The sequence below is a fragment of the Leptinotarsa decemlineata genome, unplaced genomic scaffold, assembly GCF_025532065.1.
Source record: "Leptinotarsa decemlineata unplaced genomic scaffold, Ldec_3_MD MMD2_P_RNA_scaffold_2, whole genome shotgun sequence".
Lineage (NCBI taxonomy): Eukaryota > Metazoa > Arthropoda > Insecta > Coleoptera > Chrysomelidae > Leptinotarsa > Leptinotarsa decemlineata.
Genome location: NW_027412529.1, coordinates 10,964,098 through 10,990,871, shown reverse-complemented (window position 1 = coordinate 10,990,871; position 26,774 = coordinate 10,964,098). Strand labels below are relative to the sequence as shown.

Below are 26,774 nucleotides of genomic sequence, written 5' to 3'. Positions count from 1 at the left end.
TAGCAGGTTATTCGCCAGCTGTTAAGTCCTACTGGGCTCAATAGAACTCTGTTACCATGGAAAACGGGGTTCTGAAGCGGGTGTTGGAGTCTGAAGACGGTGAAGAAGAAAGGCGCTAGACCGTGGTACCCAGGAGCAGACGATGGGAGGTGCTCAAAGAAATCCACGATGGAGTCACTGGAGGACATCTGGGAGTAACGAAGACCCTCCAGAAAGTAAGACAACGGTTTTACTGGGTGAATTGTCAAGCCGACGTCAAGGACTGGTGCAGAAAGTGTGCTGTATGCGCTGCCAGTAACGGACCTCGGATACGACCGAAAGCTCCAATGCGACAGTATAACGTGGGTAGTCCATTTGAGAGAATCGCCGTCGACATCGCCGGCCCGTTCCCATACTCCGACCATGGAAACAAATACATCCTAGTAGCCATGGACTACTTCAGCAAGTGGGCAGAAGACTATGCCCTGCCCAACCAGGAAGCCTTTACCGTTGCTGACATCCTGGTAAAGGAATGGATATGTCGATTCAGTGTCCCATTGGAGCTGCATTGGAGAATTGTGAGGAGCATGTTGGAAACGATCTTCAGATCCAGCGGCATCCAGATTTTGGTGTGCGGTAACCATCTTCCACGACCGAACATGAAGACTGTGGAGTGTTACTGCCATCGAACTTCACAGTGCAGATATGGGGAGTCCTGTAGGTATCGACACACGCCAAGTATGACATTTCGGGACGAAACATCTTTAAGAAGGAGGCAATGTAATGAATCTGAAGCCGGCCCTGACCGTTATCTCAAACACCAAACATATGACTCACCGCGAAAGGAAAGCGATCGACGAATCGCCACGAAAAGAATAGATGAGTATCGAAACCGCTAGAGGTATCTAGAACGTTCGTTACCAATATAAAAGTTCGGGTCCTCGCTCAGAGAGGGAGTCACTTAGAAAGTGAATCATGTGTTGAAGAAATAATTCTAACCGTTAAGATATATTAAGCGTTAGTTGCTAAGTGTTGTATATAAATTAGTTGTGATAGTCAAATATTGTTAAAAATAATTTTTTTTAAGACAATTAATTCTTTAAGTCGTTACAATACGAACATTTCAAAAAATAAAATCATCTCTATAAAAAGATACCAACTAGAGAATTCATGAAAGATGATTTTGATTGAGGAACATATTTTTGTAACCAAATGACAGTAATGTGAGATAACAAAATAGAGTGTTTCATTTTCTGAGTGTACCTTCACACATCACGGTATAGCTATTCATCAAAATTGCCGTTGGGTGGGAATTGTAAAAGATGATAGACACCAAAGTATTCTTTTTGGTTGGAGGCAATTAGAATGTCCATAATTACTTCAAGGAAGCAATCAATTTCAAAAATTTACTCTACAAAGATGTGTATATCGTGCAAAAAAGGACCTTTCAGACACAAATTGGAAGAAATAGCCCTTCGAAACAAATAATTTCATATGAACGCTGAATTATACGAAAAACGTTTTTCTCTATTCCATTTGTATTCCAAACATCTTTGTATAGAGTTAATTTTTGAAATTGATTGCTTCCTTCTTTTCTTTAAAAGATTCCCACATTTTTTGTATCAAGATGGAGAAGTAGAAGGCCAAAAACTTTCTTTCCCAAAAACAAATTTTCTGTTTCTATAGTGTGTTCTATTCAAATACATTTTTTGGTTTATACAAATTCACTATATCATATGCTTTACACAAATCTAAAGAGGCAACATTTTTTATTGTCATACTGACCGCTATATATAAGATTATTGTTTTCCAAATAATTGGTTTATCTTTTATGCATCAATTGTTCTGAAATTTTGGAAAAAACCGATAATACCAAGATTGGACGGTAATTTTAAGGATCATCTTTTTAGCCGTTTTTATAAAAAGTAGCAACTTTAGCAATTTTCATATTACAAGGTATTATAGTACTTTCAAAAGATTTCGAAAAAAAATAAGAACAAAATTGCTGAGATTTCAGTCTTGATTGCTTTTACAATATTTATCATAATACCCATCATTGGATTCAAATATATATATTTGATATATATTGAATATATATATTTGTGATATTGATGACTTATTTATTTTGTGGAAATTCATCTTCAATTAAATGATATAGATATAGAAATAAAATACTTTGTCTAATTTCCACTTACTTAATGTATTGATATTAATACGACCAAGGTTTCGGTTTTTACACCATTCGTGTTAGAATACTTGAGAATGATGTAAAAACCGAAACCTTGGTGTTGCCCATCTTTACAGTTGGCTGCACCGCGCTGATGAGGCCAATAGCCAGAAACACATGTCCGCGGTTTGCCCCTATTTTTTGAGTGTTGTGTCCACGAATTATTTCATTCTTGATTTATATATATATATATATATATATATATATATATATATATATATATATATATATACAATTTCAATTACACTTAACTGCTTGGAAAACATAGATGAGACAGTTGAATGTTAATTTTTGCAATAAATCTGACAACACATAATATTTCAGAAACAACTGGAAATAGGTATATGACATTGTATACCGTGTCTAGAAGATTCTGGATAATCCAAAAATGTAATAATATACAGGGTTTTGCATTTAAATTAAGAAAGGTAATATAAAATGTTTATTGAAAACTAAAAATTGCAATCGTGCCCAAGTATTTTTGGAACACTGATATTCCATTGGTTGAAAAACACTGCATATATATATATATATATATATATATATATATATATATATATATATATATATATATATATATATATATACTGGGTTTGATTGTAATCCAAAGACATCAATCTAAGATAAAAAATGTATTAGTGTCTTGTTCTGTGATCAAATCAATTCAAAATGTAAAATTTATTTTTACGAAAATTTCACATCTGATACTTTCATTTGCTGAAACTGAGGCTGTTTCCTATGACATTATTTAAAATCTTTCGACTAAATAGAAAACACGATTCAAAACTGTCTACAAAATACACATAAAAAATAGGATTAAACTTACGATCTGATTGGCTCAATTGGTGTTTGGGACCTGAAACAGGTATAAAAATATTATTCTGACTGGCCAAACAACACTTAGGAGAAAATTTGAAAAAAATGCATTTTTGATAATACTAGTTGTAAAAATACATAAAGATCAATCATACAACTTGTCCCTACACAGATCTTTATGTTCAAAAGTGTGTTTGTTGATTTTCTAATGGATAAATTTGAAAGGCAAATGCATAATATAATAACAAGTTTACCTGAAATATTTTGTCAAGTTTACAACATCCTAACCTACTTTTATTTTCAGAAAGAAAATTATAAACTCGATATAGTCAATATATACTTCATGCTAAACTTTTTGTAAAGGATAATGTTTGTTCAAAAAAACTATTCATTCGGTTGGAACTGTGACATATCTGATCTACAACTGTCATAAATGTATTTTTGCAAAAAAATGTTCAAGATATTCATAGTATGTGTAACATTTGGCTTCCATTAGAAGTTTCAGATGAAGCGAAATATTCTTCCACATATGGAGAATCAAATAGAATCGTGGCATATCAAAGTTATGTTTTTTAAGGAACTAATTAGTAACTAATAGTTACTTATTGCTTTTCATATTTGAAACCACCAAAAAGTTCTTGAAAAAAATGAAAGATTGATGTATAGGTATACAGGCCGTTTTGTTTATCATGTGGTAACAGTCTATATTCTAAACCGTACCAGATATGGAGATGAATAAATGAGAAAAAAGGTAACTATCGTGGGGAACAGTACAAACTGAAAGAAAGTCCTCCTGAAACAGCTACTTTTATATAAACATTGAATTATACGAAAGAAAAAATTCTTTCGAAACAAATACTTCTATATGAACACTGAATTATACAGAAGATACTTTTCTCTACTCAGTTTTTATTTCAAACATTCATTGTGGAGTGAAAATCAGATATCATTCACATGAGTTCTACTTTGAATGAATGGTAACAAATTGTACTCACATAGAACACTGCCATCCTCACTGGTATACACCGATGTTTCGCCTTAAGACACTTGCCCTAAGGCTCTTCAGTACCAAATTGGATAACATTATAGAAAATGCACACACTTCATTCATGAATTACGATTTTTCAATGTCACGGAATAAGCTTGATCTGCTTATGTCATCGTAATGACATTCATTCACCTATTTGATTTAATCCCAGCCAAGAGGAATCTTATTTGAATTGAAGGGGTTATATTTTTAGGAGTGATTAATTTTTGGAAAAAAAGTTTTTGGCTTTCTACTACTCCATCTTGATACTGTATAATTCAGTGTTCATATAGAAGTATTTGTTTCGAAAGAATTTTTTCTTTCGTATAATTCAATGTTTATATGAAAGTAGCTGTTACTTCATTGCGAATGTGTTTGAAAATTGAACACAATTCACTAATTGAAGAGCGTCTTTACTGCCTAAATCGAAATTTGACAGCTACCTGTAAAGATTTGCATTCTTCTGTTTTATAGCCGCATCGTCCAAAGCCTACTTGATCAAAGTATGCATCTACTTAAAAAAACCTAAAAGCTCTGTTTTTCAAAGATTGCAGGATTATACAGGTTGTCTCAATAAAAAAATAGTTTTCCGTCAATAACTATCGATATCTCATTTGAAAAAATAATTTTTGTACGACATTGAATTCTTAGTAAAAAAAGTGCTTTGGAAATGAGAGTTGGTTGTGTTCCGCTTAATTAGAGGTTTCCATAGGTTAAGTATCTCTACGCTAGCTTGGCTAAATGCGTTGTTGGACAACATATATGCGGCTTCTTTTAATTTTCTCCAAAACCAGTTTTCCTCCTTGTGGATGCTCATTATAATTGTTCTTTTTCAGCTAATCTTTTTAATTTTTTTAAAGATTTTTCCAGGGATTTCAAATCAATTTATTGTCATATTAAACAATGGAAGTCTAATGAAATGCACCACGAAACATTGTCAATCACCTTCAAACAAAACGGCTATTGTTTCGCTATACAATATCATCTTCAGGTGTTACAATACTGTGACGTCACCAGTAAAGGTTCCTTCCCAAATAGTGCGCTGTTTACTCTTCTACGCAATAATCACAGAAAAGCTAGGAGAATACAATGATGAAAATAACTAATATCAAGAAAGTGTGGGAAGATAAAAATCAAAGAACAGTTTCTACTCTAAAGGTAAAGATGGGACTGAACTTTGACCTATCAAATCAACTTGTTAGGTTTTGCTTGTCGGTAGCCGGGCAGTTCGACGTGAGTACTTTGTTCACTCAGTGAATCGGCCGATATGTGAGTCGATGGTTCAAGCCCCAGGCTGAACGCTTGATTTTCACTTTCACCGTGTTAGAAATCACACGGTAAAAGGTAAGACCTCGTTGATCCTTAGCTCGCACAAGTTTCGACTTCTGAGGGTTGCCTTTCGTAGGGGTGCGAAAATAACATATTTTCAAACATATTTTTCTTCTTGTAATGATTGAAGTGAATAGTAAAAATATTATTATTATTAACTAACGTACTATAAGTAGAGGTGAAATTCTTCTCTTGAGAGTCTCCTAAAAGAAGCCTCGATCGATGTTACAAAAAAGCACCTGCTCCGTCTATTTGATAATTAACATAGAGTGTTCGAGTTTGCTTCAGAGAACTTCGTTTCATAAACATCTCGAAATCAACCGACTTGTCAATAATTCACTCCGTTTGACTTACGTTAGCTTTCCCTTCAATTTTGTTTGCAGTTTTAATATTAAATTAGAACATTTTTAACTAGAAGCAAGGAAACCTTGGATAACGAAGGGCATCAAAATATCAGCCAAAAATATGCGCTCATTGAACTACATTAAAAAGTTTCATAAATTATTGCAATAGGTACCGAAGTGTATACAACAGTGTCATAAAACAGGCTAAGCTTTCATATTATCATACCAGGATTAATACTGCCTCCAATATAGCAAAGGAGAGCTGGATTATTATAAATGAAATCCGTGGAAAGAGCAAAAATCAAATCGATGAAATCAATTTGAAACCTGACTGTTTCAACGATTACTATTGCTCTATCGCAACTAAACTTACTAATGACATTTCCACTAACATTCATATTAATCCAATGCAATATCTTGAGAATGTAAGAATTGACGAAAACTTCTTTTTATTTCCAACAGACCCAGATGAAATAAAGAGTGCTATGAAGGACATTAAGAACAAAAAGGCATCTGGAGCTGATGGTTTGTCTATAAATATGCTGGAAAAATTGCCCCCAGCAGCTATTGACGCGCTTACTGATATAATAAATGAATCGTTTGTCTCGGGAACATTTCCAAGAATACCTGAATCAGCCATGGTGATCCCAATTTACAAAGGAGGGGATAGGGAGGATCCATCAAATTACAGACCAATATCCCTTCTATCTACTATTGTAAAAATCATAGAAAAATTAGTAAAGAAGCGACTCATGTCATTTGTCATTAAACATAAAATACTAAATGGTAACCAATACGGTTTCCAAACCAACAAAAGTACAAATGACGCTATCTATAATTTTTTAGAAAATGTGTACACTAATCTTAATAATCAAGAAGCGACTGCGGCGGTGTTCTGTGACTTATCCAAAGCTTTTGATTGTGTGAATCATGGAATACTGCTGCAGAAGCTTGAGTACTATGGCATCAGAGGCATATCCCATAAATGGATGACATCTTACTTGCAAGACCGGGAACAATATGTGAAAGTTTCGGGTGCAGTATCTGAGGAAAAAAAATTGACCAGCGGAGTTCCACAAGGTTCTGTCTTGGGGCCCATATTATTTTTGCTATATGTGAATGATCTCACGAACTTGAATATTAGTGGTAGGTTCACTTTATTTGCAGATGATGCAACTATAGAGTGGCACACTAAAGATAAGAATATTCTCAGCCAATTGATCTCCTTAGATCTAACTGAAATAAAAAGGTGGTGCGATGCCAATCAAATGGTCTTCAACTCTAAGAAAACTAAAGTGTTATCATTTAAATGGGACATCGACAAAATACAACTAGATAATGATACACTTATGAAATCTGATAATTACAGATTCTTAGGTGTTGTATTGGACCATAATTTAAAGTTTGATGAGCATATTATGGCAATGGCAGAGAAATTGTCATCTGGGTGTTATGCTATCAGAGTTATTAGAAATAACATCGGTTATCTTATTGCTAGAAAAGCCTACTTTGCTCTCCTGGAATCTCACATCAGATATGGGATAGCATTTTGGGGATCCTGCTCACAAGCGTTGTTCTCAATGATCTTTAAGCTACAAAAGAGAGCACTGAAATACTTATGCCATGTTAATCACCAAACTTCATGTAAACCCTTATTTACATCTCACAGGATACTCACGTTAACATCAATTTTCGTGCTAGAATCAACTAGTTTAGTTCATAAGCATAAACTACATTTATTAAAATCTGACACTGCACGTAATACTAGGGCAAATGGCCAATATATACCTTTATCAGTCCCCAGAACCACCCAATACCAAAATTCAATTGTTTACAATGGTACGAAAACGTTCAACCATCTACCGAAGCAAAGAATATTCATAGCACTCCGAAATTCAGAAGGGCTGTAAAAAAAGTTTTAATAACAAGACCGTTTTATGATTTGAGGGAATTTTTTGAACAAAATTTTGAATAGCTGTGACAGCAGTACAAAATATGTCGTATCTATGTCTCTCACTAAATAGTTTTAAAGGTAGGTGTGTATGTATGACTATATATGTATGTACATATTAACTGTATTAAGAAATCAAACATTTTATAAAATTATTATATGTGTGTACATGGGTCTATGTGTGTTTATATGTATGTATGTGTATATATGTGTGTGTGTGTGTGTGTGTGTGTGTATATATATATATATATATATATATATATATATATATGTGTGTGTGTGTGTGTGTGTATATATTATTATTATATTATATTATATTATTAGAATAAATTAGGGAAAACTGTTTTTATTTCTATTCTACTGTATTGTGAAAATATTTTATAGAAACATGACTGTATATATACATTAAGTACATCCACTTTTAACATCCGACAATCCATATTGGTTTGCATAATTTTAATTTCATTTAATTATCATGACTTCCTGCTCATTTTAAGCAGTTAGGATTTATGTACTATTATATTTAGGAGCTTTGTCAATAAGAATTCTATTCTTCAGATAATAAAGCATGCTTTGATTTGATTTGATTCCTTAAAGAAAATCTTGAAATGTTTGGGACGAGGAAAATGTTAATTATCAATTTTGCTTTGATTCCTCGGAGAACGGCCTCCCGTAAATCTTTTTCAATTTTTGTAAGGAATTCAATTTCGGAAATTACCAGAGAAACATTCATAAAAAAGCCGGTCAAGGCATATTTCACATTTTGAATTAAAGGAAAATAATTATCATATTCCCTAATTCATTCATCTCCGACACTCGGAGTTATTTGGACAGCTTTATTAATAACTTTTTAAAATTCGTTTTCTTTGACATGTCCTCCTCACAATTTTTTTGAGGTTGGAAAATTGTATTATTTTTATATACGATCTGATATACAGAATCCTCTAGGAATCGTCACATTTTTGGGGAGGAATCTTCGTGTTGTATAGGTGAATTTTGTTAAAAAAAATCTATACTTATAAATGGGAATGTCACTCACTTAACACTGAATCATATCTGTTTTTCCTTAGTGATAAGTCCTAGGAAGCCTAAATTTGGTATATAGGTATTCTTAGATCTTAGATGCGCACTAAGAAAGGATTTCCAACGCTCCCATTTTACCCCGTGGGGGTAAAAGGAAAGCGTTCACATATTTTTTTTTGTATCAAGATGGAGTAGTAGAAAGCCAAAAACTTTTTTCCCCAAAAATTAATCACTCCTTAAAAATATAACCCCTTCAATTCAGAAAATGTTATTGTATTTGAAATATACTATAACGATGTAACAATAAATCTTCTATTAAACAACTCGTATCAACATGGCTACCATCAACTGTTTTTTCAAGTACAGACCTGTCTCTTCCATTCCATTGATAAAGCGATAAAATAACAATTCAGTGGTATATTACACATGATATTTTTGTAGTGTCTCATTCATAATAACTAGCATCAGTAGAAACAAAAATTTTCAATTACAGTACTGTCATTAGTTCTTTTGTAAATTGTTTTGATTTCTTCAAAACTCATCCAACTATTGGCATATCTCAATGATTTCGATAAGAAGATAGCCCAACACTAGAAAAGTATTTTTATACTGTATTTTCACTGTAACATGTGTTACACTTTACTTGGGTATATTTTTCGTTTACTAAGCAGGTAGATCTATAAAATCTATAAAACTTCTGCTGAAGCTACATTTTAACATTAATAGTTTGGGAATAAAATTTTCTAGATCATTTTTGAAACAAACGACTCAAAAAAATGAAGGTACATAAACTTACACTCTGTTTTCTTTTCCTTTCGTCTTGCCTTTGACATTTCTTTTATTTAATAGCTTTTTCGTCTGGCTGGACTTGGGGATGTTTTCTTCATCTGAACTGGAGCTACTGTCATTGTTATCAGTATTCTGTGTATTTTCTTGAGTTTTTTTTCTCGGCCTACCCCTCCTAATATCAGAGGATCTGATTATGGGAGTGGCATTCAAAAGGTCTCCTATTTTCTTTATTGGGCTCCCCGATAATCTTTTTTCTAAACTCAGTCTTTTAACAACAATATGGGCCATGTTTTTGTCATCACTGTAAAATAATTTTGTCTTTGAATATTTTCTATTTTTGTTTTAATTTAACTAAGAGCCTTGTCGGTACTCACCTGCCACCTCTTCTCTTTGTTACTTTCGAATCAGCCGGACTTGCTTTTGTACTATTCAAGGAAACATTAGATTTCTTATTTCTAGAACTCGAACGACAATTTGGCACCGGAGTTGATCTGAAAAATTATATCACACAATTATTGCCTTTCAAATATACCGTGTTCATTTGACAATATTGATTTTCAATTTAGGATTGCAACAGAATTCAGATTGTTATAAATTAAATTAGGAAAATCAAATATCGATGTGATTTATTTAGTCTTTGGTCAATATGAAAATCACTTGTCTAGAATTTGAATACTCACGTAGTAAGGCGGGAGTTTTTCGGTTCCAAACCCAGGCTGAAAAATATTTCAGATTTATGGTGTCATTTGAACTACTACAACATCATAAAATTATCAGCGGTGGATTTTTTTAATTTCATTTGTAAAAACAGGAAACTCATATATAGTACACATTTACATTATACATATATTATACATATATTGATATTTAAAAATAATGACCTATATTTTTTTTATTCATTCATTTATTTGATGCAAAGCTTCCAGACAGAATTTATGTTGGTATAAAGAAGTTAGTAAAAATGTTCAATTAAAAATTAATAAAAAACTACTTTTTATGATAAGAAAATATAAACATTCAAACAATTATAATTTGATGATCATTGTTGAACTAAAAAATTTCCTTTGATGTTTATGGAAAATATATGAACTGTTTTAATTTTTTTTCTAGGCAATTTAATAAAAACTTCTAAATAATTTGAAATCGGATTATTTTTCCTTTGGTAGTATGTTTTACATCAAGTTGTATATTTATATATGAATTTCTTGTATGAATAATTCCCTGTGTAAACCATCGTAGTTTCTTGGAAATAAATACTTTTTGTACTAATTTCTGTATTATGATCATGCAATTTACAATTTTTCAATAATTGAATATTACTTCTCAGGAGATTATTAGGCAATTTATATATGAATGTAACTTTTTCAGAGAGTATAAAATGATTCTAAGTCATATTATTAGTCATTTTGTATAATTCCAAAGATGGAGTACATCAAGGTTTATTAAATATTACCTTTATAGCTTCAGTCATCAAATGATAAAATTAATTTTTTTGCCTTTTATTGCAGAATGACCAAATTGTAATGAATGACCAGTGAAACAATCAATTCTTTAATATTTATGACTTTTAGGCCAAACATTTATATTTTTCAACTTTGTTGATTAATTTGTTCTTAATTTCGAGATTAAGTTTTATTTTGTTCATTTTTTTTTGCTTGAAGATCATGAAAACTGTCTGTTTTTAAGTTAATTATTGAATTGAGGACTTTCAACCATTTCTCAATCTTTTTTATGTCGTTATTTATATTATTTTCAATGAATTCTCTTTTTTTTTTCTGAATTAAACAGTGCAAGATCATCTGCAAATGAGAAATTGAGGCCAAAACCGAACCCTGTGGAACACCAAAAGTTGAAACTGTTTCAAGAAATTTAAAGTTATTCATTTAATATTGAACGAAAGTGATATTTTGTGCAGGAAAATAGCTTATTTGGGTAATTTCACCTTCCACAATCTGAAAAATACAAAAATTGAAATGGAGGTTGTGTTTCCAATAGAATTCACTCTAAAACCAATTTATGGTGGAATGTCTCTAACATGCAAGTCACAAAAGGCGCTTCATACTACCAATAAATATTCTACATTGAATTGTTATATCAGACTTCAAAACAAGTTGATGAATATAATGCCAAAATGACTTTGCTAATAGTCATAATAGCATTAACTGTAGTTGATTTCAGACAATCTAAAAATAAATGATTTTCTGATTTTTTATTATACATCAAAATTTATGGTGTACACTAGCATATCAACTGCTCCACCATTTGCAATCAATATAAACTAGCAGAAACGTTCGTGTATTGAATATGTTCAGAACCAATAAATGCAACAAATTTAATATGTTAATTCATGCTGTTGATTACATTTGGGCCTTGTTAATGTAAATAACCTCAAAGTATTAATCAGGCTTATCTCCGTGGTTCTGATTAAAATGTGGACTTATATGTATTATGCATACCAATACTCCAATATAAGTAGGTTTCAATTGTTTTGCATTTCATAAAACTCAAAGGATCATCATTATGCGGTTTTTTCATTACGTTATATTAAGTTCAACTGGTAAGTTCAAATTATCTAACTATTTTCACATAATGATGTATGTATCGAAATATTCTGTAGCTGCTCTAATCCACTGCTTTCCAAGGGCAGAAGAACCAATCTTTCCGAGCCCGAATATATTCAACCTTTTCAAGAATAAGGAAAATGAAGAACAAAGAGGTATGAATACAATAGTCAAACTGTAGCTTACTAAATTTAGTACTATATCTTTATTTTATCGTGGAGAACAAATCCATTCCAAAGTTCTAAATAATTTTTTCATCTTTGAAACTGTTTTCACCATTTTTGTTCATTATGAAATTGTCTGCAGAAAGATCTTTTCAATTTTTGTTTAGTAGAAATCGTTTTTCAAAAATGTATCATTCAAATAATATACATATGTTGTATATTGTTATTGTTGTATAAAATTTTGAATATTTCAAAAACTATTACTGCTTCGATATGATATGATATCACCTTTATTGTATATAATGAGATTCGTAAAAAACGCCTCTTACTATTTTTTTCAAGAAAACACCACTTTCAGAAATGAAATACAAACTGAGTAGAGAAAAGTATCTTCTGTATAATTCAGTGTACATATAGAAGTATTTGTTTTGAAAGAATTTTTTTCTTTCGTGTAATTCAATGTTTATATGAAAGTAGCTGTTTCCGGAGGACTTTCTTTCAGTTTGTGTCTGAAAGTTACTTCTTTGCACGATCTACACATCCATGTATATAGGTACTTATTTTCAAATTGATTGCTTCCTTCCTTTCTTTGGAAGATTCCCTCATCCCTCCATCAAGATGGAGTAGTAGAAAGCCAAAAACTTTCTTTCCCAGAAAATTTTGTTGTCAATTCTATGTTTTCAAAATCATCTCAAAAAATCTATTCTATACAAAGCTGTGTTGATCATGCAAAGTAACTTTCAGACACGAACTGGAATAAAAAATCCTCTCGAAACAGCTACTTTCATATAAACATTGAGTTACATAAAAGAAAAATACTTTCGAAACAAATACTTTTGGTTAGCTCTATACAAAGATGTGTAGATCATGCAAAGAAACAAACATCAAACAGCTATTCTCCAATAAACTCTATAAACTATAAACTCAATAAACTCTATACAAAGATGTATAGATTATGCAAAGATGTAACTTTTAGACATAAACTAGAATAAAAAACCCTCTCGAAACAGCTACTTTTTATAAACATTGAATCAGTTAAACAAAAGAAAAATACTTTGAAAACAAATACTTTTAATTAACTCTATACAAAAAAGTGTAGATCATGCAAGGAACTAACTGTAAGACACAAACTGGAAAAAAACCCTAGCGAAATAGCTACTTTCTTGTGAACATTGAATTACATGAAAAAAAAAGCTTTTGAAATAAATACTTTTATACGAACACTGAATTATATAAAAAACTCTTTTTAGTTTGTATTCCCATATTTTTTTGTATAAAGATGGAGAAGTAGAAAGCCAAAACCTTTCTTTTCCATAAAATAAGTAAATTTGAACATGTCCGTTATGAAATACTGTTCTAATGAAAGTGGGTGTATTACTGTGTACAGTTGGTTTATTGAAGTGAATACAAAAGACGATATAGTATATTTAATACTATAGTAAGGTTTGGAAACAATTGTTTACCTGGATTTCCCCACGCTTCGTTCAGTTGCTTGAATTATTTTCATTTCTTTTTCTCTCAAAACAACAAATTTTCAGGTACAAATCCTATCGATGGAATCACTGACGCTTTCAAACCTTTCGCTAACGCAATTGGAGATAATAATGGCAGTATGAGAAATAGCCCACAAATATTTTTTGCTGTTACTCATGGTGTACTAATGCCGTCAGATACTGTTATGAATGCCTTTATAAATGGTTTCAAGGCATTGGGCAATAACCCCAATTTCAGAGAAGGTATACAGAATATATGGTCCTCTATATCAAAACTCGGATCCAAACCAAAGGAAGATTGAACATGCATGGAACATAATAATATTGATTTTTATATTAACTAATGCTTATATGAATATATATTTGTAGTAGAAATCAACCTTCAGCAGAAAAATAACTCTTTCTTTCAATTTGAGTTTTGAACGTTTATTGTGTTCAGACAAATACGAATTATGAGCTTCTTCATATAGAACAACAATTTATTTCCCGAGAAAAAATACAATGTTAATACTAAGGAAAATTAACAATATACAAGAAACACTTGAAAATTTATTTATAAAATATCGATAATGGAATAAGTGTCATTATTTTTGCGGGTTTGAAGGGCGTCGAGTCGAAAAGGGTCGGTATGCCGTGGCAAAAAAAAGGAAGCAACTCCAGTGAAACTTAAGATCAAACTCTTAGCCGGCAAAGTTCTTGAAGCAATCTTCTTTGACTATTGCTATGAACGAAGGAACATTAAATGCTGCTTACTATTAGAAGCTGTCGGGTTGCAGCTTTAACAGTCTCAAAACTTAAAGATATGCAATGGACTTAATTTGATCATACTCTTTAGAGACTAGAATTAGGTACCCGATTTTCATTTGTCTGGGACACTTGAAGAATTCCCCAAGGTTCTGCGTTACCCTTTCCTGTTTCAGCTATATAATAATCATCTCTAAGACCATATTATAGCTACAGAAAGTATACTTTCCACTGAGGATACTACTTTAATCTGACAAAGTTCCAGATCAACCATAGAAGCAGATTAAATTTGGTTCACAACTAATAAGCTTAAACTGAATTGAGAGAAAATCAAAATGTTGTCATCTCCTTCTAACTCAAATCATAGAAACCATGTTAAATTACTTGCAATTCAAATCGTCAACAGACTCAGTAGGGCACTTTATATAGAGAGATCAACAGAAAATGTATCTGGTGCAACCTTTTCAATTCGGGGAATGAAGGATGATCAATCCACAAGTTCCCAGAACCCCAATTTACATACTTTCCATTATGTTCCCACACTAGAATAAAAATACTGTCTTTCGACTCATATTTCACTTAAATTAAAATTAGAAGATGACTAAAACTCAGTAATCTGGTGTGGAAAAAATCCAGTTTACATTAAATTTCACCGAGCATTTAGCAAATTACTGTATAGTTGGATATGGACACTTTACAAATCCATGGTCAGCCATATCACCAGATCTTAACCTTGTATATTTTTCCCATGGGAGTACCTTGAGAATGATTTCAGCCTGAATCTTTGGAAATACCTCTTGTTACCTTTTTCAAAATCAATTTCATTCTGGACAACAAAATGGAAATCATTTCATTAAGTCACATACGAGATACATTTAAGCACAAATTCCTCTATTCTCATTCCTTCTAAACTACTGGAGGTAAGTAAAAATATTAGCTCATAAAGATTATGTTGTGAAGCCAAATGTAATTTGGAAATCACTTACTCAAATGGCTAATCACAATAAAAAATATTATTACAATTGAGTACTTACGTTTGCATGGTATCCATTTTGGAGTTATCCAGATTCACCTTAGAAGAGTCTTGTATTCCAGATATACTAGTGGAAAACTGAAAACCCAATAATTAATTAAAAGAATGTTTGGAACCTCTATGAATCGAAAGAAAAAACTATTCCCTCACAAGAATTAAAACACTGTCTCTTGACGCACGTTTTGCTTACATAGTTAGCATCATCTGGAGATGGTTGAAACTGTAATTGTAGTCATCTTTGATGATACTACACTGATAATTCACCAAATTTACCTTCCCTCATCAAACCCGAACACAGATACAAATACATCATGTCTAATTCACATACATTGGGTTAGTATAGACACACACGTTATTTAGTATCCACAATCGAAACGTCGTGAAGGAACTTGGTTTGAATTGTTTTTCAATTTATTTTTAATTTTTGCTTATTTTAATTTTTTTTGTATTCTTTCATTTCCTTTCACTCTGTAGTCATTTTCATTTTGTATCTTGTTTATTTTATTCATTATATTGTATTTTCATTTCAGGTTTTATTGCTTGATATAATTGATATTTAAACTATTCATTCTAATTTTACTTATTCTTTCATAGATCTCAAATCATAGTGGAATCATATTAGACAATTCAGTCCATTCTTTAATTCAGTCCTGGTATTTGTAGTACTCTTTGAATATTTTCAGTATTTTATAATTTTTTTTTCTTCTCATAAATTTCAATTCTGTTGCCAATTTTTTAGACAATCACAAAGAAATATTGTCAAGCAAATGAAAACTAAAATTCTCACAGAAAATGATGACAGACTCGAAATTTTGAGCACAAGAAAATAAGTAGTCCATTATAAATCAAAACAGTCACTTGAATTTTTTTTCCAAAGAAATCAGAGTGATTCTAAGTACCGAACGAAAATTCGGTACTCCAGAAATTGTATAAGTAACTTATTAGAAATCAAGTACAGAGTACTATCTATACTCTTCATTTTTCCAAAAAACAAGTATATAGTACTGAACTCTTACTTACATTCACTCTCAAGTATTCAGTACTGAGTAGGTAGGTAGGTAGGTAGGTAGGTAGGTAGGTCTAAAGTGAGTGGGTCTATTCGACCCTCCACCGCAACTCATAAGGTTTTATTGTGGCTCACACCTATTCACACTCGGCCAAATAAACCCAGCTTCTTAACGAAGCCGATTCGTTTATATGGTGAGTGGTCTTTCAGGTCAGATGGTGAGAGTACGGATCTGCCGAACTCAAAGAACCTGATTCGGTCCCCAGCGGAGCAGGCACAAAGTATATGCTCTGCAGTTTCATCATTTTCCAGACAGAGGCGACACACACTGTCTTCCGACAGTCCAAGTCTCTGCATGTGATGATTCAAATGACAGTGACCTGTAAGAAGGCCTGTTAGACATCGTAGTTCATCCCTACTGTAGTCCAACAACTCTTTGGAATCAAGCTTCGAAGGGTGAATAAACGCCTTGGAGTGAGCCAATCCTGGAAGATTCTGCCAAAAGTCCATAACTCTTCTTGCCATCCAGGTGTTCAGTGTTTGTTTGGCAAAGCCCAAAGCGATGCCAATGACAGGTTCTGGTCCAATGAAACCGCTTGCAGCATCCTCCTTTGCAAGAGAGTCGGCAGCTTCATTGCCTTCCAGGCCAGTATGGCCAGGAATCCAGAGACAATCTGTTTTGTCTTCCTATCGAGAAGAGTATTTTTTGGCAGTTTGCTACCAATTTAGACGTTGCTCGGTAGAAGCCAATAGCTTCCAACGCTGTTTGACTGTCCGAGAATATTTTTATTGACTTGTGAGTGAGGTTGGATTCATCCAATCTCTCCGCACACAATTCAATAGCGTAAATTTCCACTTGAAATACAGTCGCATAAGTTCCTAGGCAGGTAGATAACTCTGTCCTGGATCTGCGACTGAAAACACCTGCACCAGAACCGGAAGGTGTTTTCGATCCATCTGTGAACCAACAACTATCTGCTCTTAATATTTCCTTCTCGCGCAGGATCCAGTCCTCTCTACTCGGGAATAGTACTTTATAAGGCAGTTCGTGGTTGACAGTTGGAGGCATAAAGTCAGAGGTCATTTCCAGAATGCTGTGACTTCCAATGTCAACCAACAGTCTGTTACACTCTTCATTGAATTTATTTGTGCAATTGGCAATGTGCACAAGTCTGTATGCAGTCCATCTAGCCTCTCTTTCCAGAAAAATGTGGAGAGGAGGTAGATCTAGAAGGATCGCCGCTGACGGTGTGGTACTGATGGCACCACAGATAGCCAGACAAGCCTGTCTCTGTAAGCCAGAGAGCTTTGCTTGGGCCGTTTTCTATAAAGCCTTCAGCCACCAAGCAATTGCACCATAAGTGATCATTGGTCTGACAATCATCACATAAATCCAATGGATTTGTTTGGGACCTACACCCCAAGTTTTACCACAAATTCTTCGACATGTCCATAGAGACAGTCTGGCTTTGTGTAAAACTTTTTCCAAGTTAGCGTTCCAGGTGAGTATTTTATCAAGGACAATGCCAAGATATTTCACCTCCGTTCCAAATAGAATGACCACCACACCATTGAGGGAAAGTGGCGTTAGATCGTCCAATTTCCTTCTCTTGGTGAAGGGGATTAACACAGTTTTGCTGGGGTTGACAGACATCTGCTCCCTCAGGCACCAACTGTGAACAACGTCCAACGCGCTTTGGAGGATATTACAAGCTACCGTTCCCGACGTGCACCTTGCCAGGATGACAAGGTCATCTGCATAAACTTGCAGATCAACTTTTCTTCTGTCAAGAGCATCAAGCAGACTATCCACCAGGAGCGACCACAGAAGTGTTGATAGTACCCCACCTTGAGGGCAGCCCCTGGTGACCCTGAACCTGATAGCCTCGCCTTGAAGAGTCGTAGTTGCAGTTCTGTTTACTACCATGGCATAGATCCAGCCAGTTATGGTCGATTCTATACCCTTTCTAGCCAGAGACAATCCTATAGATTTAGGTAGTGCATTGTGAAATGCTCCTTCAATATCAAGAAATACAGCAACCGCAATCTCCTTGTTGTCAAGGGATTAGGATATTTTCTCAACGAGGTTGTTTAATGCTGAATCTGTCGATTTGCCGGTTTGATAAGCATACTGGTGGTTATTAAGGGGGATGCATATAATGTTACCTCCTGATATGTCCGTCCAGTATCCTCTCAAGTCCTTTCAGCAGGAAGGATGTAAGGCTGATTGGTCGTAACGAACTGTGAATAGTACTGAATCCGTCCTCAAAGTACGATTGGAGGGCGTTTCTATATCCCCTCCAGTCAGTAGATTTTGAGTCACGATATTCCACTACTGAGTACTTCATATTTTTAAAATACCGAATACTGAAATTGAGTAACCATTATTCAAAGTACTCTATTCTCAAGTTCTAAGTTTCAAGTACCAACTCTTTCTCCACAGAGTGTCATCATTTAAGCATCTTTTGTTAAAATAAGCAATGTATTCATAAAATCCATGAGAATCAAGATCTAGTTTGGATTTTGAAATTTAATGACAACGTTTACACCAGTATATAACATACATTGTTATAACAATCGAAATTCTAACATACACGAAAACTCGTTCGTAATTACCATTGTTGCCAACATTTGACTAACAGTAAATTTGACATATGCCACTCAGAGAGTATTTTTTTTCTATAGAATGGAAAACTGAGAAAATACCTTTTGTGATAGCAAAATTACTCTTTGTCTGGGAGTGCCGAGGTTAAGTGGAAGAACAGGTTATTTTTATTGCGATGAAAATAAACTGAACTTGGCCTTTTATTTTTCTTTAATAAAAAATTTCATTGTATTAAAACTGTTAATTACCTTATAATGGAAATAATAAAGACGAATTATTATTATTATCTTAGTTTGTATCAGTGACGTTATATATTCATTGCCTATAGAAATTATCACTTTACTTTTTCTTGAATGAAACCAAAAATTTCTATATCATCTGTAAACTCACATTTTAATAAACTGAAACGTCACCACTGTCCTTTTTCTTATCAAGTCAAGCAGACAGTAAAGTCTTATCTTTATCCAACATTCTAAAATGACATTTTCTCATGACAATTTATGTCTACACCACCTAAAGTAGGTGTTTACACGACTGAGTGCATCTGGTTTTATAAAGTTCATCCTCTTTCCAGGGGGTTTAGTAGCATTATTGAACTGGTTTAATAATGTTTGAAGAAAATAGTGTTCACACTAACGATGGTCGAGTTACATTGGTTGTGAGAACTCCTCCTTCAAGATGTAAACGTGGTCGATTATATAATATTCTTTTAAAGAAATTCCTGGACTAAAATGTACCAAAATCATGATTCTCCACAAGGTCTTGAAATCAAAAGAGATTAAAAAATAGTATGATTTTCATTATGGTATTAGTTAATATTAAGAATTTTCTGGATTTTCCTACTTTCATATTTAGAGTTCTTAAGATTCAATGTGTTTTTCATGTACTTGAAGTACTTTAAGTAACCAATGTATAAATTTCAAAGGACTCAGTACTAGTATCTCACAGATTGAATTACTAGAAGTAATTCAAGTACCTACTTCATGAAAATATTTGATTGAGTATAGTATTAGGTTGTTTCGAAAGTTTTGTCTGTTTTGATGTCATGTGTTTTTGTAACTCCATATATCAATAAATATTTATTTACTATGTCGTGGTACTGATCAATAGAGAATTTTATTATCTACAGGGTGTTTCAAATTCGATCCTCACCATTGGGATCTCGGAAACTATGAGAGATACGAAGATGGTTGAATTGGGGCAAAGTTGTGCATTTACCTGAATAACAATATGACTTTCCCTAGTTCGGACTTCCATTGTCTACTATATAAAATGATTTGAAATCCCTGAAACAAGTAAAAAAGAATAATTAAAAAAGAAAAGTTGAAAATAACAATTATATTAAGCAACAATAAACCTGAAATGAAATGATAGTGAAATAACCTACAAGTAAAAATATAATAATTGAATAAATAAAAATTAAAGGAATGCAAAAAGAAAAAAATAAAAAAGTATAGAAATTCCAAGTCACGTTAGTTCACGACGTTTCGATTGTTGGTATCTACAATCGTCTTCGGGTGATGACTGGACTGATTCCTCCGAGAGATGACTATTTTATATGTCGTTGAAATACTTTCACTTTCTCTACTTTCCATTTTCCACTTCACTGATTCCGTGAGAGATGACCGCCAAAACGGTCAGAAAGTGAAAGTATTTCAACGACCTATAAAATAGTCATCTCTCGGAAGAATCAGTCCAGTCATCACCCGAAGACGATTGTAGATACCAACAATCGAAACGTCGTGAACTAACGTGACTTGGAATCTCTACACTTTTTTATTTTTTTTTATTATTTTCTTTTTTCATTCCTTTAATTTTTATTTATTCAATTATTATATTTTTACTTGTAGGTTATTTCACTATCATTTCATTTCAGATTTATTGTTGCTTAATATAATTGTTATTTTCAACTTTTCTTTTTTAATTATTCTTTTTTACTTGTTTCAGGGATTTCAAATCATTTTATATAGTAGACAATGGAAGTCCGAACTAGTGAAATTCATCACGAAACATTGTCAATCACCTTCAAACAAACAATATGACGTTGCGAAAGTCCTGAAACTCCGAGTATATCCGGAGATATCTGGAAAAAACAGAAATTTCGGAAAATGGTTTTTATTTTTTTCTGGATTTATTTTTCAAAGGATTCGAAAATAAATTGCACTTTCACATTGCCACTTTTCCCTACTACATAATGGTGTTTTTTGATTTGCTATCCGACGTTTCGTCTTCCAGTCACCATCATCAACTTGATTTTATCTTATGGGCGCTACATTGGATTCTTTCTGTTTTGAATAGAACCAGATTTTACCCTTTGAATGAGGTATCATAAGTTATCATTCTTTTTCGAAAAATTGGAGATATTACAGATTGAAGTAGACTCATAAAAACGAACAAAACTTTTGAAACAGCCCAATACTCAAAGTACCCAAAGTACTGAATATTGTATTTCAAGTACTTTTTGTACCCCCAGCTCTGAATGAAATTCACTTACCGTGTTGATTCCTCTCAATCTGACTGGTAAAATGATTGATGAGTCTTCCTGAAAAAAGTCGAGATGTTAATACCTTCTTTTTGCTAGAAAGTGTTAAAAAAACAAAAAGAATAGTATATTATGCAACGATCATGTAATGATGGTTATTAAGACACGAGCATTAACCGGGATACGAAACGAGCCGAAGGCGAGTTTCTATTCCTCTATTCTCTATTCACTTTTTCTCTATCTATTACTCTCTCACTCCGTCCCCACTCTGAATTCTGTTGCCATGACGCCTTCACAGTTGATCACAGAGACTCGTTCGTGATGAAGATGATGATTAATTAATCAATTGATTATAAAAAATTAAATTTTTTTGAGCATTTAAAAAAAATTATTTTCTTAGAAATACAAGTATTCTACTTAAAAAACATACACTTATTTATTTGCATGCTATTTCCTGAGCTTTCAATTAATTTAGTTCAATGATTTAAAAAAAAAATATATTTTTTTTGTCAGATTAGGCGAATCCCTCTAGATAATCGTCAGATTATGAGACATCACTTCTAGAACATAAAGATGAACGATATATATCTTAATCCGACGCGCTAGAGTATTTCAAAATGGCGAATTTTTTTTGCACATTATAATAATGGCCGCGAGTTTCGTATCCTGTCCACAGCACAAATTAAAAATTAAATTCTGTATAATAGCAATAAATATTTCAACCATCTCCCCCTTTCAATCAGAAAGTGCTACAAACAGTTTCGAAAAAGAATAAAAAAACTTCTGCTAGATAAAGCTTATTATACTATTGAGGGATTTCTTTCGGATGACTTCGCAACTTATAATTCCAACTTATGCCTGTTTTGTCAACACATAAAATGTTTTATCACAGACTTTTACCATAAACTTTTTGAAGTGTGCTTGAGCCATATTATTTTATCTTGTTTTAAATTCTTGACCATGATATCAATGTTTCAGATTGTTTCAGTTCTTAAGCCTGCTTTGTCAACAAAACCTAAACTTTTATGACAATAAAGCATTTCTGACTCTATCTCAATAAATATTTATTCTGTGTCATAGTTTAAACTGATCGATAGAGAATTTTGTACTGCATACATTGATGCTGATATGTTTTTTCAAAACTTTAATTTTTTACCTCTCTTCGGCTATTTGCCTGTCGTTAGGCGATTAACGCCCATATTTTTTTATACAATTTCAAATTGAACCAGAAAGCTGCCGAGAAAGCCCGAAAAGTTACCCAGGCATTTGACAATGATAGTGTTAATAAACGCACTGTTCCACATTGGTTTGCGAAACTTCTGGAAAACTGATCCTCGAAGATGAATACCGAAGTGGTCGACTTACATAATCCAGGACAAGGATTTGACGACCCTGGTGGAGACTGACTCATCACAAACGATGCATGGGATTACGGAAGAACTGAGCGTCAGCTCCCATGTAGTGTTTGATGGTTTAAAACCTATTGGAAATGTCAAAAAGCTCGAAAAGTGTATGCCCCACGATTTGAACGATCGACAGAAATTGTCCCGTTTCGAGGTGTGACTTCTTTGCTTTTGCGCAACCAAAATGATCCTTTTTTTGATTATGAGGTCCGGCTAATAAATAACGAGACTGCGTGTCTGGAGGGAACCCTAGAGGGGTGGGGAAAAACGAGTAGTGCGTTGGGCATCTGGAAATCTTCTCTATTCACGTACCAAAACAAGTTTTTGTCACTATTATAGTATTTGTGCAGTAGCGGTTTGAAACGAACGTGTTTTTTTCTCGTGCCGAAAATCTTATGTGACGAAAAACAGGAGCAACGTATCAATCTCAAATGTTTCGTTAAATTGAAAAAAACTCCGACTGAGTACTATAAATTTTTGCAAGAGGCCTATGAGGACAATTCTCTATCTCTTGCGCGTGTTTATGAGTGGTGCAAACGCTTCAGTGAGAGCCGAGAGAGCACTGAAGATGACCAGCGCCCAGGTCGTCCTGTCACTGTTTCAACTCCGGAAACAGTGACCAAAATCAACCAAATTGTGCATGCAGATCGTCGAATGAGCATCCGGATGATTGCCGAGGCTGTAAACGCCGATAAAGAAACGGTTAGAAAAATTTTACGCGAGGAATTACACATGACAAAAGTCTGTGCGAAGGTGGTGCCAAAAAACCTGACTCATGACCAAAAGTTCTTGCGTCAACAGGTCCGCTCAGATTTCTTTGCGACGAAACGTAGATTTTTCAATACAATGTTGAAACAAAGCGGCAATCGATGCCTTGGAAGACGCCTGAATCGCCCAGAATAAAAAAGCAAGGATGTCCAAATCAAAATTCAAGGCAATGTTGATCGTTTTTTTTCGACATCAACAGTATCGTGATGACTGAATGGGTTCCAGAAGATCAGACTGTCAACCAGACTTACCATTTGTCAGTTTTGGCAACACTGCGAGAACGAGTTCGTAAAAAACGGCCCGAGTTGTGGAAGAACAACTCGTGGATTTTGCACCAGGACAACGCACCTGCCCATAACGTGGTATCTGTGAAGCGGTATTTGGCCGATAAACGCACTCCAGTGCTAGAACAAGCACCGTACTCGCCAGATTTGGCACCGTGAGACTTTCTCTTGTTTCCAAAGATAAAATCTGCTTTGAAGGGTCCCGATTTGAGTCGATGGAAGCGGTAACGCAAAAAACGGCAGAGCTCCAAAAGGCCCTCGCCAAAGAAGACTTCCAGCACTGCTTCGATCAATGGAAAAAACGTATGGAAAGGTGTGCGGTGAGGGATAAAACCCTTTTTCGTAACCAGTATAACGTTAAAAATGACTTTTCAAAATAACAAGTAAACATTCTGAATGATACCTGAAAGTGTGTAACAATTTGAAACTTCAAATAAAAAAAAAAACTTATGCAGCATTCATAACATTATATATTGAGATGAGTTGTGCATTTCTGTTTTCTGTCAAGTTTTTAGCATAACAAACATCCTCAATTATGTGTCTTGTATATAATTCATCAGGAACATTATAATTGTCTTTGCATAATTCCTAAGCTTCGAATTCCACTTTACATTTCATTCATAAACATTGTTGAAGGTTAGATGCCTTTATTTACCTTTTGATGTCAGATGAATCGAAGTTAGATTCCGTCCAACAGAATGTTACCATTATACCCAGGTACGCTTTGTTGTTACTAACATCTAATTTCATGACGCTTTGTTATGATAAACAATTAGAGGATAATATATTTCCTAAGAAGGGTATTATTGAGATATTTTCCTTATATAAATTCTTCATTGCATGTCACAATTAGTCATTTCAAACGTAATTACCATCAGTTGGTTAGGATAGACACAATTCAACAGGTGGCTGCCCTGACTGTCTTATGACAGGCCATGACCTTCATTCGATTTCCGAGATGCGCTAAAAGCATATTTCGATTTCAATTGTTTTTTCTTAATAGTAAATTAATAAGTCTGGTCAGACAGGAAAAAGGTTTTTTTCCGAGGTGAGATTTCACGAGGAAGGCTGTGTGGCAATTCCTGATTTGATTTCTGAATAATATCTACATAAAAGGCCTTTCCTTTTTGGAAGGTAAGTTTTGGCGATTGATATTTCACTTTTCTAACAGTTACACTTGCAGATCGGTTGGCTTTTTTAGAGATAATTTAAGGTTTAAGATACCTAAATTTCTTCCCTGATTTGTGAGGAGGGTACGCCATTTACTATTTTGTTAGGCCCATTAGGTGTAGATGGAATTTTGGTTTGCTATCAATGTAGATGGGATTTTGGTTTACTATCAATGTAGATGGTTACATTTAGAGACCAGTTACTCAGTATTCCTGCTGGTTCATTGTCAGCCCAGTAAAGAGGATTCAAGGATTCCCAATAAAGCAACAAGCTTTAACATCAGGACTTATAATTCTGGACATTAGCCCTGGAGAAAAGGTTAGATCTATCCATTAATTATAACTCCAGGATCCAAAGAATTATTTATATTAAGAGAAGATAATATTTACCACTCAACATTTAAATTTTAAATATATAATCATCAGCAATATGATATTGAAAGAAATTAACATGTGAACTCATGTATTGGCCAATATAAGGGGGATGTAAAATAACTTAAGAAGTTTTCAAATAAAAAGTACAAATCAATAGAAGGTAAATCATTGAAATATCCCTTAAGGGAAGTAGTGGTATTGTACATACATTTTTATTGTTGATACCTCATTATATAACCGTACAGTTCAACAGGTCTTTCAATCATTTTTGTTATTTCTCTGTTTTTGTCTGTAAATAGAGTGGCGCCCTGTCGAAGAGCACCCACATTTAATGAACCCATGACTCGCTCCCTAACACCAGAGCTGCCGTGCCTATAACACTAACATTCAAAACGCACAACAACAAGTTTAATTTAAAATGGAGTTATACCAGTCTCGTTATTTAATAGCCGGATCTCTCAGATCGTCACGTATGATGAAAAGTGGATCCACTACAACAACAGAAGACTTTTAACAAAACACAAACACTACAGGAAAATCCTTAAGGCGCTCTAAGAGCGGTGCCTGTGCGAAAGTAGCGATTCACATTGGATTTGAATCGCTGGAGATTAAATCCATTTGGAGTAACGTTCTTCTCGAAACGATGAGCAGTCACCGTCTGTCGCGTATTTCTGATATGTACCGCTCCTGGTGGAATCAAATGTGCCAAGTCACTTGAACACTTCCCGTGAAAATATCTATAGAAGAGAGACAAATCTCCAACCTTTCTTCGATGTTCCAGACTATCAAGGTTGCAAGTGATGTTCGCGTCTCCAATCAGGCGGATGGCTCTTTTCTGGATGGAATTCAGCAGCTTCAGGGTATGCTTAGGAGCGGAGCTCCATACATGACAACAATACTCCAAAGATGGTCTGATCTGAGCTTTATAAAGCATCAAAAGTTGTTTAGGTGTGTACAGTTTTCTGGTTCGGAACAGTGTTCCAAGCTCTTGAGAAGCAGCCTTTGCAATTCCAGCGACATGATTGTGCCAACCCCCAACAACCCCCAACAAACTTATCTCTTAATTTTTCATTTTTTGTTTGATTGTCCTATTTTTTTACTTGTATTTTATTTCACTGTAATTTCATTTCAAGTTTTTTTTGCTTTATATAATTGTTATTTTCAACTATTCTTTTTAATTTTTTCATTTGTATTGGTTCTTT

General features: G+C 33.7%; 2 protein-coding genes across 4 annotated transcripts in view; one reads left to right on the top strand and one right to left on the bottom strand.

Annotated features, from left to right (window-relative positions):
- LOC111508758 (uncharacterized) overlaps positions 1–26,774 on the bottom strand; it is a 54,767-nt gene that overhangs the window by 4,408 nt on the left and 23,585 nt on the right. For all 3 annotated transcript variants that reach the window (XM_074183377.1, XM_074183379.1, XM_074183382.1), the window contains exons 9-14: positions 21,586–21,633; positions 15,482–15,558; positions 10,166–10,201; positions 9,860–9,976; positions 9,493–9,786; positions 3,033–3,062 (exon numbers count right to left, since the gene is read on the bottom strand). In XM_074183377.1, coding sequence (XP_074039478.1) covers positions 3,033–3,062; positions 9,493–9,786; positions 9,860–9,976; positions 10,166–10,201; positions 15,482–15,558; positions 21,586–21,633 — 602 coding nt within the window. The remainder of the gene's footprint in view (positions 1–3,032; positions 3,063–9,492; positions 9,787–9,859; positions 9,977–10,165; positions 10,202–15,481; positions 15,559–21,585; positions 21,634–26,774) is intronic.
- Positions 11,761–14,487, top strand: LOC111516011 (uncharacterized). Its single transcript, XM_023172200.2, has 3 exons — positions 11,761–12,042; positions 12,103–12,201; positions 13,749–14,487. Exons 1-3 carry the CDS (start codon positions 12,006–12,008, stop codon positions 14,003–14,005), a joined length of 393 nt encoding a protein of 130 aa, XP_023027968.1. The 5' UTR covers positions 11,761–12,005; the 3' UTR covers positions 14,006–14,487.